This window comes from Crassostrea angulata, chromosome 10, assembly GCF_025612915.1.
Source record: "Crassostrea angulata isolate pt1a10 chromosome 10, ASM2561291v2, whole genome shotgun sequence".
Taxonomy (NCBI): Eukaryota; Metazoa; Mollusca; class Bivalvia; order Ostreida; family Ostreidae; genus Magallana; species Magallana angulata.
In genome coordinates, this window is record NC_069120.1 from 20,976,819 (window position 1) to 20,994,733 (window position 17,915).

A 17,915-nucleotide genomic window follows, 5' to 3' on the forward strand; every position below is an offset into this window, starting at 1 on the left:
CGTACAGCTTTGCCTAAAAGGATCAATTGTGTCTATGCATGCTTCCCCTGGCCAATTGATATAGCACATACATTTCTTGGTCCCAAGTGTCCATATTATGTTTTAAAAACAATTCCATTTGATGCAAGAAAAGATTAGCTGCTGGCTGCATGCACTTTCAACTACACATTTTGGACAGGTGTTTCAATAGTCATGTACTCAAAGAACATATAGTAATATGTGCATTAAGTCCTCATTGAGGTGAAATAAATGAAATGAGTATGTAGTAGTCGGTTTCATGTGTGTATCTCAACACTGACAACGTAGTGAGAATCGTGTGTGTGTCATTGAAGAGTCACGTGGTCAAATGTAGTGGAATCCAGGTGAAAATTCAAACTATAAATATAAAGATTTAAAGGGTAATTGACCCCGTTGAATCATAAGAGAAGTCCCTCTTCTACAAATTTGTTCCAAAAATTTCATTAGGATGCTTAGAAAGCAGTGTAGTGACTTACTGGTGTAAAGTCTTGTGTAGTGAGTTTCATGAGTTTACAAGTATGTGTGTGTGTGTGTGTGTGTGTGTGTGTGTGTATAAATATATAAAATTTAAAAGTGATTTTTCTTTAGCGAAAACTGTGTTTTTCCCGTTTGTTTTATAACAAGGGAACGAAGTATCTGTTTGTTCAACCGTGGACGGATACACAAAATAGACCATCCTGCAGCTAAAAATATGTTGTCAACGAACCTGAAAATTCAAATAATCATCCTGAAACAAAGCAAATTGACAATTGTTACATGTATATCAGACGCAATTTCAACGCGCAAAAAGAGAAACTGCACGTTTGCCTGCAATCATGTTTATGTCCATATATATACATGGGGGGGGGGGGGGGGGGGCTTATCAAATTTTCAACATTAAGGAATTTCGGTTCACCTAAAATATCAGACACTTTGTTTAAGCGTTATAGACTGTCGCAGAAACCATATAATCCATCAAATATTCACCTGATACCACTTGCAGTAAACCATGAAAATTATTTCTGCGATAATTACGCGACGCCAACGCCTTTTTATTTCAGTAGTGATATCGATATAAATGTACTATATATAATACTGTCAAATGATTATCCAACAGGTAAAAAAAATGTTTTATTAAAAGGGCCATCTACACAATATACGGAAATATATATTTTTCCTAAAACGATTTAAATGATATTACCTTCTCTCCAGCTCCCGATTCATGAAAAGAACACATGTGATTGTTCTTAACATGCATGTATCAACATTAAATTTTACTATTACGTGCTGATGCATAAACCTGTCCACTTGCCTACCTACGGTTCCTATTAGGTACAGAAGGCAGGTAGGTTTTCTGCAATCCCATTGATGTGTGCCTATATGCACCATATCAAATTTGAAAGATATATCAGTGCAGGCCTTGCAGATTTGTGTGCAACTGTTATGCCTGTAAGTATCTGTATTGCATGGCAGGTCTGAAAAGAGTAGACGCTTTTCTTTGACAAAAGATTCCTCATGGCTGTTGAATGTGTGGTCAAACATGCAGCAAAACAGATGCAGAAGGTGTTTATTTTCAATCCGTGCCCAGGGATCATGTTAATAAAAAACTCTTTGTTCAACTACATATCAATGTTGGGGTGCTATATCTTGTTAGATTAGAGCTTGACACACATATTTCGTCAGATAAGCAAATAAATTTGAAGCTTAGTTTTAAAACCTTGGACGAAAGATTTTAAAATGGCTGTCGAATGTGTGATCAAAAATGCGGCAAAATCAGTTGGAGAAGGTCCCCATTGGGATGATGTTACCAATACCCTTCTGTATGTGGACATTCAAGAAAACGCCATCCGCAGATATTGCCCAGAGAGTAAAGAGAACAGTACTATTCAGCTAGGTATGCAATTTTACTGCTTTTTCATTATATGATTTACGATCTTTTTACTCAATGCAAGCGATTTGCGGGCATTTCGCGTTTCATAATTTGCTGAGAAGTCAGAAAGCAATGTTCATTCTATTCGCATAACATATATTCATGGTTCAAGTAGAGTGAACCCAACTCCTGAACTATATGTACAGGTACTTTATTAGACAATAAAAGATAGAGCGTCATTAGTCCACATTTTCTTCCTCTGGGATCCGAAGATGCTCGCTCATAGGCGTCTTTGATCTTTTGGGCATTCTTTATCCACGTTGACAGGGTGTTGGGGGGGATCTCGTATTTCTTGGCGATAGCTTTACTTTCTACGCTTCTTTTTTCATCGGCAATGGCTTGTAACTTTGTTTCTGTGGTGTGGGACTTTAGCTTGCGCGTTAGTCCGGGAGTACGGAGCTTGTCTGAGACACGTTGTTGACTGATGTACAGAATTCTGTACCTTCTTTTATAGCGGGAGACAAATTTCTTCATTGTTTGGTTTTTGTTCATATCAAAAATAAAATTCATTAGATTTAAATGTTCAAATCAAGAATAAAATTCATTAGATTTAAATCCGCGTGTTGATAATTTAGTATGTGCTATTTAATTAATTTTCGGTATATTATTCGTTTAGTAGAAGTTCTTTTTATCATGCATCGATATCAGTTATACGGCTTGTGATATGATAATGATAATTTACGCTGCGCTTATTTGGTATTTGGGTGGCAGTGAACTTGTTTGTTGTATGAGTAGCGTGCATCATTAATCATATTATCGGTAATGTTAGGGGTGCTTACTTTTGGGAGCTGTGAACTTGTTTGTCTTATCAATCACTGGAGTACCTACCTAAACTGCGTAGCAATTACCGTGTCAAAGATAGCTGCACTGGCTAAGCATGGAGGATATCGACCATCATTCTTAAAATAGGTATAAATTGCAACGGGGGGGAATAAGGGGGGAAAGGGGGAAAAGACATACGGATGTGATTAGCAGACCGTGAAATTGACTTCTCTTCGAGATAACCCAGGTAATATATGTTTGAGATTACCAGGAATTATATATATATATATATATATATATATATATATATATATATATATATATATATATATATATATATATATATATATATATATATATATATATATATATATATATATATATACTGGAACTGGTGGCTGACTTCGACAGAAGCGTGGTATTCGAGATATCCCATGTTCAATATACCTATGTTTCCCTGTATTTTCTAAAATAAGCCAATTAAAGCTGAGCACCACTCGTAATTAGGCACCATCACACAGGTACCTGGTATATAAACCCCTCAATTCTGTTACATCCGATTGCACACCCGAAGCTCATGGCCGACGTGTAGTATTTCTTTCGTGTTTTGGGGGTTTTATGCAATTTTTTTTATTCGATGTGCATTTTCTGTTTGTAAATAATGCATTGACTAATTTATTTGATGTTAGTATTCTCCTGGCTTGGAACAGTGCGTGAAATGTGATAATTTCAGCGCGACCGAGTAACATTGCGAGGCAAGATGTATGTACGTCCACACAGGTGAGACCTCTAAAGCAAAGTTCTTTGAAATGTTAAGAGGTCTTTTTAAGTCCTATCAAAGGAAATCCAGCGGATGGAAAAGTGTGAAGGGGGTCGGAATCTACCTATTCCATTTTTCTGTTAGACCGTTTTCAAGTCTGAAAACTATCCTGACATCTTTGAGAAAATTATTGTATCCCCCAAATGGTAAGTTTTACGAGACCTCTGTTTATGGAATTTAAAATTTTCATTTTTCAGATGATACAGTAGGCTTCGTAGTTCCTGCCAGAAAAGGGGGACTGATCGCTGGAGTAGGACGTTGTCTGGTCCACGTGGACGGGGACTCCAAGAAAGTGACCAAACTCCACGAGGTGGACCATGGACTGCAGACACGCTTCAATGACGGCAAATGTGATCCCCAGGGAAGGGTCTGGGCAGGTAAAAATTATGTTGTCAGAAATATGTGTGCTAAGTTCACATTGAAAATAAAAATGAATAGTGTATGCATGGTAATTGCAATGGTACTAAATATTAAATGCAGGAACTATGGGCCCTGTTGAACCAGACGTTGTAAATATGCCAAAGATTGGAAGCTTATACCGTCTGGATTTGGATGGCAGCTTACATACCATGGTCAAAGATGTTGGTGTGTCTAATGGTCTTGCGTGGACAGCAGATGATAAGTTCATGTTTTATATCGACTCAACACCGCGTCAAATCTACCGCTATGATTTTGAGAAATCTACAGGAAATATATGTATGTATCTTATAATTGACACGATTATTGTTAATGATAATTACCATCGATATTGTAAAACCTGTTGCATTTTTTTTATTTCTGTAAATAGCCAACAAGAAAGTGATTGTAGACAGTGCGGGGAAGCCAATAAATGACTACGGTTTTCCTGACGGTATGACAATTGACACGGAAGGCAAACTTTGGGTAGCTTGTTTCTCCGCCAGCAAAGTCATCAGATACGATCCAGAAACGGGTATACTGTGATTTAGTTATATTTGATAATGTGAATTGAAATTTTTAAAATGTTTATGTCACCGTCACAGAAGGTAAAAAGACCTTTACAAGCAGATCAGAATAGTGCTGTTCTGATTCATATCCTATTATCTATCCTAGGTGAGTTCTACCTTATGAATGCATTTAATGTAAAAGTTATTAAATCAAGCAATAGTCATTACAACACACCAAAATCTGACATATGAATTGACCCACTCATTCAAAATTTGCAAATTTTGGAATGACAGAACTTAAGAAATTCATGCAATTATGAAAACAATTCAAATTTAATTTTATTGGACCTTAATTTCTACCCTCAAATTGAGTTAACATTGCAACCTAAGAAACCAACTTGGTCTTATTGGCAACCATTATCAAGAGAAAAATTATTAAGAAGATTATGCTGGGGGCCATAACAGTTAGACAACCTCACTTTTAATATCAGTATTACCAAAGGAATAAATATTGTAGAAAAGTGAGACTGAGATCAAAAAGAGAGTCCGTCTATGTTTTACGGCTCTGGTGTTCGATTATTAGAGATTACGTAAAAAACAAAATTGAGATTTCTGTTTCTTTTTTTATGAAGAATTTTTTAAAAATTATTTTATAGGACACCAACTGCAAAGCATTTACATTCCTTCTGCTTCAAGAATCACCTCTTGCTGCTTTGGAGGGAAGAATTTAGACGAACTTTATGTCACCTGTTCGGCGCATGAAGTTCCGCCAGAAGAATTCGAGAAATATCCGTTGTCTGGGTCCGTTTTTCGAGTAACTCAGCTAGGAGTGAAAGGACGAAAGGCGCATGTTTACGAGGGAGAAATTAAAGCCCTTAACAAATAAAGCACAAGTTTTTACATATTTTTAGTGGAAATATTAATCAGAAGGAGAAATACAACAATTGCAATGTAATAACATTTTGGAATATAACTCTGTAGAAATTGCAACTTTTTAATTTTTCATTATAAAGAATATACAGTACATGTAATTAACCAAGTTTATGGTTTCAGTTTTGTTTAACATAATCAGATACAATATTCAGAAATGTTTTGAATATCAAAAATTGTATCCAAAGATTTATACATGTATAATGACAAAATGTTTCGAAAGTAAACGTTGTCCATACTGTTTTCAAGTGTTCTTGAAATGGTTATATTAACCAGCCTCGAAAGTCACTGCCGCTTGATATCCACTTAGGGTATTCGGGTTGAAAGGATTATATGCGGTATATCGCATTTTTCATCTATCTCAAATTCAAATCTGCTTGAAAAATATTAAAAAGTAGAATATCTAAATAATTTTATATTCATAAGTTTAATATAGTAATAATCATGCAGAAAAAAAGCATGTTGCAAGAGCAAATAATTCAAATATTGTAATTATATGTAGATATATCTTTTTTTTAAATGATGTTTTTTGAACGAGAACTGTAACTTTCCCGTTTGTTTTATTACAAGAGAACGAAGTATGTGTTTGTACAACCGTGAACAGATACACAAAATAGACCATCCTGCAGATAAAAATGTGTTGATATACGAATCTGAAAAAAACAATTATCCTGAAACAAGCATATTGACAATTTGAATTGTTACATATCAGACAGAAATTTCAAAAGGCTAATTTTCAATATTAAACAATTTCGATAAACCTAAAATAGCATACACTTTGATAAAGCCTGAAAGGCTGTGCCAGAAACCATGTAGTTAATTAAATATTCACTGGAAACCACATTTAGTTAACAATTATAACCTTGAAAATTTTTAAACTTTAGATTAAAAAAAAACCAGAAACGTAACGTCATTGGTTCTGCGATAAATACACGACACGAATGCCTTTAACTATTTTTATTTCAGTAGTGATGTCTATATACATTATAATACTGTAAAATAATAATCTACTGTGGCTGAGTAAATCATAAAGACAAGGTTCTTTGTTCAGAATGTTTTATATGTACAAAAAGGTGATTCTGTAAATAAATATAAACACATGTAAATATATATACAATTTATACACAGTAATTGGTTACGGTTTAAATAAACCTTTAAACTTTATTATAATCTTAGTTTACTTTATGTAGACACTAAGAAAAGTTATGGTATATAAATCAATACAAAAAATACCTTGTGCGGGGTGTTGGTGTACAAAATTGCCGGACCCACAGTAAAACAAAATCAAAAGTTACCGGGTTTTATAATAATAGAAATGATCTGATTCGATAATACTAGCCAATGGGAACAACGGCCAATAGAAAAGTAAAGAAAGTGTTCACCAACGCAATCCACCTGAGCACAAGAACAAGCGTAACTTGATTAATAATTAGATATTGTAAATTTTAAATCTGCCTACACTACATATGTAAGATGTCAAGAAAAGTGTTTTATTGAAAATGCCATCAACTGCAGAATATGCGGAAATGCATATCTTTCCTAAAAATGATATGAATATATATTTATATTTACATATGTACCTGGTTATGGATCAGGGTTTGTACACTTGGTATGGACCATTTATTACAAGCAGGCATATACAATGTAAACCTATTTAAAATAATATACGAACTTGATAATATACACTTCTGTGATATTGAATGAATTTAATTCAAAAACAAAATTTCTTGATTTATTTTTTTTAACATATTCAAACTCAGTTTATTACACTTGAAAATTATATAAAATAGTTAAAAGTTATCAGAAAAAAAGAAATTAAAGTCAACAGTCGATATTGTCTACGTACTACTCAGTATCGTCAAACTGTCATCAGGCAATTTGATGAATTATCTATATAAAAAGGAAATGTTCAAGAGACCATATTGTCGACCGTCCCTCTTGAATATATGAATATATACCCGCCAAAACATAACACAAAGACCAACATACCGCGGGAAATCTCTTACCAATGAAAAGCCAAGATGTAGAAACACAACTGACCAATGACCAATTTACATAATTTCCTTAGGATATAAATTGTTTATAAGTAAAATGTAAAACCAAATGTTGTTGTATTCTTTTAATGATCATATAAACGGATATTCATAACATCGCGGATATTCAAATACCCGAATTGTAGAAAGCCAAAATAAATAGTTGCATTTGATATTCATTTATTTTAAAATAAACAAACAAACAAATTTATAAAACCACTCTACCACAATTATGATATATTTGAAATTATTATTGTCCGAGATTTGATTTTAAAATGGTTCATTATAAAATTTATTTCTAACTATTCAAAGAAATAAATATCGTCCTCATGATTCATTTAATTATACCTTCTTATATGCTCCCGATTCACGACGACAACGTAGGATAATTTTTCATATGCATGTATCAACATTCATTATTATACTTTCATGTTAAATACTGAAATCTGATGGTTTAGACGCAATTGATAATCCGTTCTATTACCCTCAGCGTTAGCAATAGACTTAGCAACGGGTAACAAAACAAATTGTTACATGCGCGTAAACTATGCGCGTTCGGTTCGCCAAAAAAAATTCACGTCATTCATATATAAAAGTAGTAAAGTTTTCTTTAAAACTAAGACATTCAGTATAATAAAATGAATAGTGCCTATTTAGGAGGGTAAGAGTTGAAATTGACACCCCTCGAAAACCATTGTCAACCTCCGCTTCGCGTCGGTAGACAATAGTTTTCTCGGGTGTCAATTTCAATTTTAAAAGAATCATTTAAAAAAGGTTTCCATTATGATAAAGTAGACAAGTTTCCTCCCTTTCTTATTGATATTATATAATTGATATTACGTAATTGATTTAAAAAGATATATCAGTCCGGCTCTTTCACGTTATCATGCAACTGATAAGTAGGTTGAATCTCTTCCTTGCTAAATGCTTCCGTTAGGTCTAAAGTAAACATTTGTATTTGACAAAAGATTCAACATGGCTGTCGAGTGTGTTGTCAAAAATGCAGCAAAATCATGTGGAGAAGGCCCCCATTGGGATGACGCCACCAATACGCTTTTGTACGTAGATGCAGTAGAAAAAACTATTCACAGATATCAACCTGGAACAAAAACGGACGAAGGTTTTTATACGGGTAACTAAACATTTAATTATTTCTTTAAGAAATTCAAGAATTTCAAGATGTAAATTTGGTAACTGGCGAGAAAAGTACAAGAATAGGGTTTGCTTTCATAAGCATGAAAGCTGAAATGGTTTTGGGAATATATATAAATATAAACGCTAGCTTCACGAACAATTGATTTTCTCAAATTTTATGGACAACAAATCCCTTCTTCGTGACAAAAGATATAAATGACATGGGTAAAAACGAGGAAAACAAAACCTAGCAGTAAACTAACACTATTTAAGAAACTATAAGAACAACAACTACACTTTAAACAGTTTTGAATCACAATGTTTGAGAGGGTGTTGTCGATGCAGCCAATCGCATTTAAGTCGACACTTCTTTTCTATCGTGTATGAAATCTTCCTTTTGTGTATCGTTTTGATCGTTTCATTATGCATACAATACTATTAAGTATCTTTAACTTTTAATTAGTTTTTCGTGTATCCGTTTTTCATTAGCCTTATAAGCTTAACTAATAAATGAAGACATGTGTCAGTAAACTATGAAATGCCTGCACAAGAGTATATGCTAACACATTTGCTATTTAAACACGTGTGAAATGATGTCCGTATGCTATAATTCGACTCTACCTGATAAGTAATTATTGCAAAATTATAAAAATTCTACATCCATTTTCGATAAACCTCCCCGATATAGCAAGAATGAGAGCAGAAGGTAGACACGCTTTCTAATGACTCGAAAAATTGAAAAAAAATCATTTAAGATTTTATTTAAAATTAAAAAATTAAAATATATTTGTAACAGAAACCTCACATGAACTAAAACATAGACAGTGACAATGCTTGTAATAAATTGATTGAATGTAAGCACGATTTTTTTTTAATCAGGCTAATTAATAAATGAAAGGTAATGGGTAAATAAACAATGCTTGGGAGGATTGATTAGATGGATTGGAAAGTATAACGTCTTCAGTTTAACTATATGCATACTAACTGACTTTTTCAGAAGACATAGTAACATTTGTGGTTCCTGCCAGAAGAGGAGGGTTCATTGCTGCGGTGGGATGTTGTCTAGTTCATCTTGACTGGGACACCAAAAAAGTGATCAAACTTCAAGAGTCGGATCAAAAACTACAGTTCAATGACGGTAAATGTGATCCCCAGGGGAGGGTCTGGGCAGGTATGCTACAGTTATATTTACACGTATTTTGATTCATAAAGTAGATAATACACACGAATGTAACTGAAGTCGTATATAGAATTATTTCATTATTTATTTTTAATTTTCAGGAACGGTCGGTCCGATTGCTTCTGATCTTGAAAATATGCCTAGAATTGGAAGCTTATATCGATTAGATTTGGATGGCAGTTTACATGCAATGGCCAGAGATATCGGTATTTCTAACGGTCTTGCGTGGTCATCAGACGAGAAATTTATGTTTCACATCGACTCAATACCACGCAAAGTCTATCGTTACGATTTTGACACATCCACGGGAAATATATGTACGTTTATGGTGAGGTGAAATAGCAAAGATAACCAAAAGTGCTTGTCTTAATTTCATTACCATAAACACCTAATGAAATGGCTAATTGAATGATCAACGAAAACTTTTGCAAAACGAATATGCATAAACTTAACTTTTTTATCAAAACACAACCAACTAAACTTCTTGCAGTTTGATTTACCCTGAATGTACAGCAATCAGTTTTCAAATCCAAATAAGGATGAAATTAAAATCAGAAATTTTGTATCAAACCTAGACAACAAATTTTCCTTTCCATAAGATCTGACCGTTAAGCCCTAAACAAAGTTGTTCATTTCATGAGATTAAACAAGTGTTTTGAAAACCAACCAAAGTACTGAAGTACTGACGGTAGTTGAGTTTATCGATTTTTTTCATTTTAAATCAAAGATACGTTATTTTGAATGGCAAGTAGTTCTTTTCATATATGCATTTGAATTACGCACATTTTTTATATTATGAACTCGCGGACTTTTCCGACAAGAATTTTGAGAAAACAACATATGTCAAGATATGAATCATGTTGTGTAATATTTAAAGATATAGTATTAATTCAATCAACATACGTATCAGTAATCAAATCGAATCAGTTTATGAGAAATTGTATGGATCCAAGCAATACTGAACTCTAGTCTCGTCCAACCAGACCCTCGGCAAGAGAGACTTTCTGCTTATCGGAAGCTTACGGAGACAGCAAAGCGTCTGATTGAACGAGACTTTATTGAACTCTGGCATAATAATATAAGACTAAAAATATATTTAAAATGTCCGTAATATAGAAATTCTGACTTTTTTCAAGGTATTTATAGACACATGTAAGTTTCCTTGAAAAACAATGGTTCAAAATACATTATATCGAATTCATCGATTATTTTCAAGAACTAATTTAAGTGTTGTCAGCAGTGATGATTTATGCTTAGGTCCAAACACCGTGTAACTTCCGGTTTGCCAAGGAGAGTTGATTAAAATCAACCCCAAAAAATTAATCAGAAGAGCCCCACCCGATAACTGTTTGCGCAAGTACGTTTCTTTGGATTTCGCGTCAGTGTATATGTTGTTTAAGTCTGTCTTTGTATTGAGCGAAACCTGTCCTCGTTGGGTTTTTTTATTAATACTTTTTGATTTCACTAAGGAACACTTATCGTGTATAAAGTAGTTGTTGTCGTTGTGTTTTGATCGATAATTTTGATCTTGTATTTCGTTTCTTGGTCTTATAATTTATAAAATGTTCATGGTAATTGAAAACAAAAAAAATATTTTTCTGTATAGTTCCCCATATACATTTACATGTACGTCTTCAAACATTTTTAAAACATATCTGGACATAATCATGTTGCATGAACAACCTTGAAAGTATGTAAATTTGTCACATGTATTTGGTTAATTCTAACAGCCAACCAGAGAGTGGCTGTTGACATGGAGGGTAAATCCGTGGAAGATTATGGTTATCCTGACGGTATGACAATGGACGCTGAGGACAAACTCTGGGTAGCTTGTTTCTTGGCTGGAAAAGTCGCTAGATACGATCCAGAAACGGGTATTTAAAACAATGCTCAATTATTTCCTTCATACCCTTGTGGTTTCAACTACTAGTAATTTCAGATCAAAACCTACATCAATTTAGACCAATTTATCTATAAAAGAAAAAAAAAGAAAGCGGCATCTATAAATTTCTGTTTGTATTCTCATGATCAACATATTTTTTGTTAATTTATAGGACAACGACTTCAGTGCATTGACATCCCGTCTGTTCTGAGGGTCACTTCCTGTTGTTTTGGCGGGAAGGGGCTAGATGAACTTTACGTCACCACTTCAGCTTATGGAACTGACGAGGCAATTTCATCAGAAGAATTTGAGAAATATCCACTCTCCGGGTCTTTGTTTCGAGTTACAGGCCTGGGAGTGAAAGGTCGAAATGCACACATTTACGAAGGGAAAGTTGATTATCTATAGATTTTTAATTAAAATAAACCAATAAGATGAAACAACGGGGACAATCAAATCGCTTTTTTAGTTATTCTAACTGTTCTTCTTTGAAAATTAAACAAAGAAATGAAAATCTGTTTATTTTTTCCATTTTTGTTGTTGTGATTGATCGTGTTTTAATGTAGTAAATCCACTTGTTAAATGATTTAAAATTTAAACAGAAATGTTCTTTTTATTTAAAGATTTTGACACAACTATTTACAGAGTATTTCTTTTGGAAAAAAATCGACTGTACAAAATAAACTTTACGCTACAAGCGCGTAATTTCGCCCCTATTTTAAAGATTTAATTTCATTCAACACGGTTCCATCGCTATCCCGCTATTCCTACCTACAAAATATCTAACCACAAAAGAAATACTACACGTCGGTCACGAGTTTTAGGTGTGCAGTCGGGTGTAGTGTAATAAAATCGATGGGGGGGGGGGGGGGGGGGGGTTACAAGACTTAGTTTATGCTTGTGTAACGGTGCCTATCGATGGATGATGTTAAGCTTTAAAGAATAATTAAACAGTAAATGTTAAAATTACAAAAAACTGAAAAGCTTATGAAATGTACTTCTTAAGGTGGAATAACAAACCTGGAAAAAGTAACTCAAATTAATTGTAAATTATTTGATTATGAAAGGTATAATGCTAAATAAACTATACATATGTCAAATAAGCGAAACATTTGCAAATTGAGGATAAAAAAGTGAATATCTAAAAAAGCCCGACACTTTTTTTTTTTTTTTTTTTAATCTTTTATTGATCAATCATACAAATTACACATCAACAATCATCATAATTATCACAGCATTATATATAGTTTGACAGTTTACAATAAAAACTTGTTAAAAACAAGCCCGACACTTTATCCACTCGGCTATGAAGTAAGTTATATGTTGCCGTCGATAAAATCCTTTTAATAAAACAAAATGTCGTTTCGATCAGAGGTGAGCCATTTTATGACGATGTGTTATTCCACCTTAAGATCCCATCTGGTTGCATATTTTTAACAACCATTTCATATATACATGTATTAAGAACACGTCAATTTATTTTACAAGTGTTCTGTTTGTATAACCGAGAATGGATGGGAACAATCGCGAACAACATTCCAAGAAACACAATGGACCCTCCAGCAGCCAAAAATGTGTTGTTATAGGAACCAGAGATATCAAACAGCCAGCCTGAAAGATAGCAAATTACTAATTCGAACTGTAAAACAATTATTTTTTGCGCAAGAAAAACAAAATGTGTGTTTGTGTGTGCGTACCAGTACCTGCAAGTGGTGGTCCGCCCAAATTTGATATTCCTTGAATGAGCATCAAAATTCCATACCCATCTGACAATGACGATGTACCTAAAATATCATCCACTATTATACAGGACAAAGCCTCAGAAGCTGCCGTAAAGAAACCATATATTCCATCCAATACTGCGAATGACATCGAATTCCTGGACAGCGGAACCAACACGAGACCAAGGCCAGTAAGCCACATTGAAACACTATACAAAATAGAACGGTTGACTCTTTTACAATCACCTAAGAAGCCAAATACAACATTGCCAATTGTGTGGACTATTCCTATAATTGACACTACAAATGCACCCTGAGACTTGGAACCTTCAATCTCTTGAACTCTATCAACTGTAAAAACATAAGGGACGTCATACCAAAAGTAAAGAATAAAGTTTGCAATCAAAAATACCACAAAATGCCAATTACGAAAGATTTTCAAATCAAGGAATTAACGAGACTTGTTACGATCTTTATAATTGGTTTCTCCGTAATCATTTTGTCCCAGACAGGATTTTATATGTTTGTCGCTATTTTTTGATATTGTTCGATAACGAACTAAGTCTTCCATCTTTCGTTGAACAACTTTCAGGTTTCAAGGATGATTGTTTTTCTGATGTACAAACAGGTTACAAGATCAAAAGAAGATCAGAATGTTTGTGGAGAAAAAGCAATCTCATGCATGTAATTCATGAATATACCGTCGGTTTAAAAGAAAAAGAAATACAGAGTTCGTATTCAACTTTGAATTACAAAACTTGAAAACAATTTGTTTAAACATGTATTTATACAGTATGTCTATATAACTTGCACCTCTTGTACCATTTATACAGTTTTGAGAAAATAAGTAAATGCAATATAATTGGCACTTAACCACTGTTTGTGCATATCAAAAATGTGGTTGACTTGGATCAATTTGGGTACTCTTGTGTTTGAATTTCAAAAGGGATAAAGAATGCTAACTATTTCAGAAAAGTTAGTTTTTGGCAAAAAAGCATAGCTTAACTTAAATGAAAATTGTTCTGATAAGAAAACGAGCTAGTATTCAGTGTTTGTGTTAATGATATAATTTGTTTGCAACAATTTTTTGCGATTGCTATACTTTTTTGCCAATCTGTACAAAAAACCAACAAATTAAATCTTATTCTCATTTTTAATGATACTATGGGGAGTTTAACATTCACGTATTGATGATAAAGTTATTGTTTATTGCTGGGGAGGCACTATTCATTGAAACAGTGATAAAGCAGTGTAAGTTATCGTTCTTTGATTTCATGGGTGTTCTTGCGATACTATAGATTCGCGTTTTTCTTATGACTAAGTTGCGTTCAGTGGAAATGTTCTGATTGATTTGGGTATATATAAGTTAGTTTAATATTATACTTACTGAGATCTTAAACAATTTAAGGAATGTTTCAAACTGTACATATTGCAACAATTCTACCATCGTCGGAAACCCACGGTTGATTACGCGTCGTTCCTTAGAGAGGAACGACGCGTAATCAACCGTGGGTTTCCGACGATGAAATGACGGCAAATGTGACCCCCCCCCCCCGGAAGGGTCTGGGCAGGTTAACATTTACATCGGTTAAAAAAATACGAATGCTTACGTTATGATAACTTGGCCACTACAAATAACGGGAACGATATGTTCTACCGTTGCTGACTTTGTAAATATGGCAAAAATATCGACTGAATTTGAATGACAGTTAACACAATGGTCAAAGATGTTGGCATTTCAAATGGTCTGGGCAACCAACAAACAAAGCATATTCTATACGTTGCCTCATTGCCTGAAAATCTACCGAAGCAATACGTAAATATCCAAAGGGATTAACATATCACTGAAATAAATAGGCGTAAAAAATTATTGGAAATTTTAAAACAATAAATTCTGTCACACAGTCACAATTGGCAGACTACCAGAGAGAAGCCCTATCCACTGTATGACTACTATTTGCCTGGCGGTATAACTATAGACAGTAAAGATAAACTCTCGGTAGCTTGTTCCTTCGAATGCAAAGTTATAAGAAACGATCCAGGAACAGGTTTTGTTTAATTATACATGTACCTCGGATTCTTTACAAAACGGGGGAAACAGGCGTCAAAGACGTGTTGCCTAAGCCTCTATATCTTTTATTTCATTTTTCGGTGGTATTACCAGAGAAATTCACTATGATAAAGGTAATGATATTCATGATAAAAAAAATATATACATGGATTTGGTGTTTTAAAAAACAGCATTCTATTAATAATTATAAAGCTGACACAACATTACGTGAAAAATAAACAGGAAGTTGGTAGATTGTATCACAAAACTGTTTATAGGTAGCTTATCATAGTTTCTATTGTAGTTTTAGTTGACGTGCTAGTTTCTCTTTTGGTGGTTTTTTTTTTTGGGGGGGGGGGGGGTCTCTTTATGTACTAGTAATTCATTTTTTGTTTTCTGAAGAAGGCTGTAATTGAGCATGTTCTAAAAGAGAAGGCATTTACACAATATGGAAAAAATAAATTCACTTAAACTCTTTTAATCAATAAATTCCAAATAATATCTTGCACAAGCATTAGACAAATACTTTCGTCTTGAACATGAAATTATCAAAAGGTTTGAAAGAACAACCATTGTTATTATTCTTGCTATCCCGCAGCACATAAGATGTAGAAAAAGAGGTGGAATAAACAAAAATGAAACAATACAGAATACATTTAATTTATGACCATTGAATTGAAAATAATCAGGATTTAAATGTACATGTAGTAAAGTGATAACATCGCTTCTAATAGGCTTAAATGTTCAGGTACATGATGTTATGAACATATGTCTGGCGCAACATGATTTGGTGGTTTATGATCAACAATGTTTTCTCTGTTCAATAAACGTGAACTTGGATGGATCTGCACACAAGGTATGCAACGTAGAAAATGCTGTGCATCACTAGGTTTTTTTCATGCTTGGTTTCAGCTCATCAAAGCAAGATCTCAAGAAAATGTGGGGCTTTTTGTTGGGATCAAACCCTTCATGGCCCTGAAAAAAAGAAATATATTAATGAATTCCTAAGAACTTCAATAAAGGTGATTCTGATTTTTAGATCCTACTTAAGGTCAAAAATGTGCAGTTCGTATGATAATGATACCTGAAGGTGGTATGGGACACCGAAATATTTATATAGATGAGAGTAGCTAATTTTTGAAATATAAATTTCTGCAAGTGAATTTAACGAAACTCACTTTTCGAGACACGTAAAGAATAAATAACTTCAGTAGCAAAATGTTTAAAGGATGATTTAGTTAGTCCAAAACTAGCACACTTTTTTAGAGCCATATAAACATTTAACATGTGGTTCTATGGCCCATCAAACCAAATCTCTCTGTAGAGCTATAGTTCTGCAGCTAGGGTCAAACTCATGACCTACAGGTCACGTGCTGATGCTTAAACTAACCACGCTATTCTAGCTGCTATCAAACAAATGATTAAAATACAAAATATATAAAGTTGTTGATTATTATTTTTAATTGAGAGAGAAAGAGAGAGTATGTCACAAAATTGACACCCCTGCAAATGTTATTGTAATTTAAATTTAGACCACGTGGTTTTATTTGACCCTTTCAGTTTCGCAGTAAAAATCCTTCCTCGTGTTTATAGTCTATTTCCTAGAATCTAAGTACTTCTAGTCAAATATAAAATCTAGACGTTTATTGATTTTAAACTTTATCTTCATTAATTGGTGGATAAAATGAGTTCTAGAAATAAATGTGACAATACAAAATATAGTTTTTTTTTGCTGTTGCAACAGTTAACATGCTTAGTAGCGACCCCCCCCCCCCTCAAAGGATTAATTTTCGATCCGCGCCTGACTTAGTAATAGCATCAATAGTGAAAGACTATACTATCTTATGCAAAATCTTCTTGGAAATCGCTCGATATACGAAGTTTTAATACAAAACAGACACGCATTTATTTTTTAAAAAGCATGGTATTTCAAACCAAAAGCATTAAACATGGCTATGATTTTATTAAGAAACCCAACGTTTGTATTTTCAACCACGTGTAGAGTGGTTACACACAAACGATAACTCTGTTCTGAATATCATCGTTTAGTTTAAATAACCGCTAGATGATGAAATAAAACATATATTTTAATAGATTTTCATGTTTTAACATAAATCAACTTAACTTACGTATTTTGAGAACATTATCCGAACACTTATACTTCCGCTCGAAATTTCACAGGAACTGAACAAATCTCAGGAAAGTCTCGTGAACTTTCATTTGAGCACCTCTGGATTTATTACATACTTAGCAACGATAAATAAAATATTCAGAACACATTTGCAAAGAAACATGTGCCAAAGTTTATTTTCATAACACTAACCTTTGACCAGTCATAGCTAGTGGCATAACAAAAGACGTTTCCTTGGGGGTTAAAACAGCAGGATGTCAAGGGCTGGTCAAATGCCTCGGAGGTCTTCAGTTTGGTTCGAGCATCTTTGTCCCAGAAACTGAACTTGCAGTCTGAACCCACGGTGGCCAGAGTACCATGAACAGGATGGAATGCAATGTCATTTACCTACAAAAACACACAGTATTATGCAACACATAATCATTACACTTGCACAAAAG

The 17,915-nt window shown here is 33.8% G+C and overlaps 3 protein-coding genes across 5 annotated transcripts in view; 2 read left to right on the forward strand and 1 right to left on the reverse strand.

The window, feature by feature from the left end:
* Positions 1-1,677: 1,677 nt before the first annotated feature.
* LOC128164456 (regucalcin-like) lies at positions 1,678-5,587 on the forward strand. The gene is made up of 5 exons (XM_052828273.1): positions 1,678-1,891; positions 3,707-3,886; positions 3,990-4,205; positions 4,297-4,440; positions 5,071-5,587. The coding sequence occupies exons 1-5, from the start codon at positions 1,735-1,737 to the stop codon at positions 5,298-5,300; spliced, it is 927 nt and encodes a 308-aa protein (XP_052684233.1). The 5' UTR covers positions 1,678-1,734; the 3' UTR covers positions 5,301-5,587.
* Positions 5,588-8,290: 2,703 nt separating this feature from the next.
* LOC128166902 (regucalcin-like) lies at positions 8,291-12,087 on the forward strand. Its single transcript, XM_052832356.1, has 5 exons — positions 8,291-8,509; positions 9,509-9,682; positions 9,793-10,008; positions 11,422-11,565; positions 11,746-12,087. The coding sequence occupies exons 1-5, from the start codon at positions 8,353-8,355 to the stop codon at positions 11,979-11,981; spliced, it is 927 nt and encodes a 308-aa protein (XP_052688316.1). The 5' UTR covers positions 8,291-8,352; the 3' UTR covers positions 11,982-12,087.
* Positions 12,088-15,985: 3,898 nt separating this feature from the next.
* Positions 15,986-17,915, reverse strand: part of LOC128165290 (mRNA export factor-like) — a 105,227-nt gene continuing 103,297 nt past the window's right edge. For all 3 annotated transcript variants that reach the window (XM_052829687.1, XM_052829686.1, XM_052829685.1), the window contains exons 10-11: positions 17,668-17,862; positions 15,986-16,319 (exon numbers count right to left, since the gene is read on the reverse strand). In XM_052829687.1, coding sequence (XP_052685647.1) covers positions 16,230-16,319; positions 17,668-17,862 — 285 coding nt within the window. In that variant the 3' untranslated portion in view covers positions 15,986-16,229. The remainder of the gene's footprint in view (positions 16,320-17,667; positions 17,863-17,915) is intronic.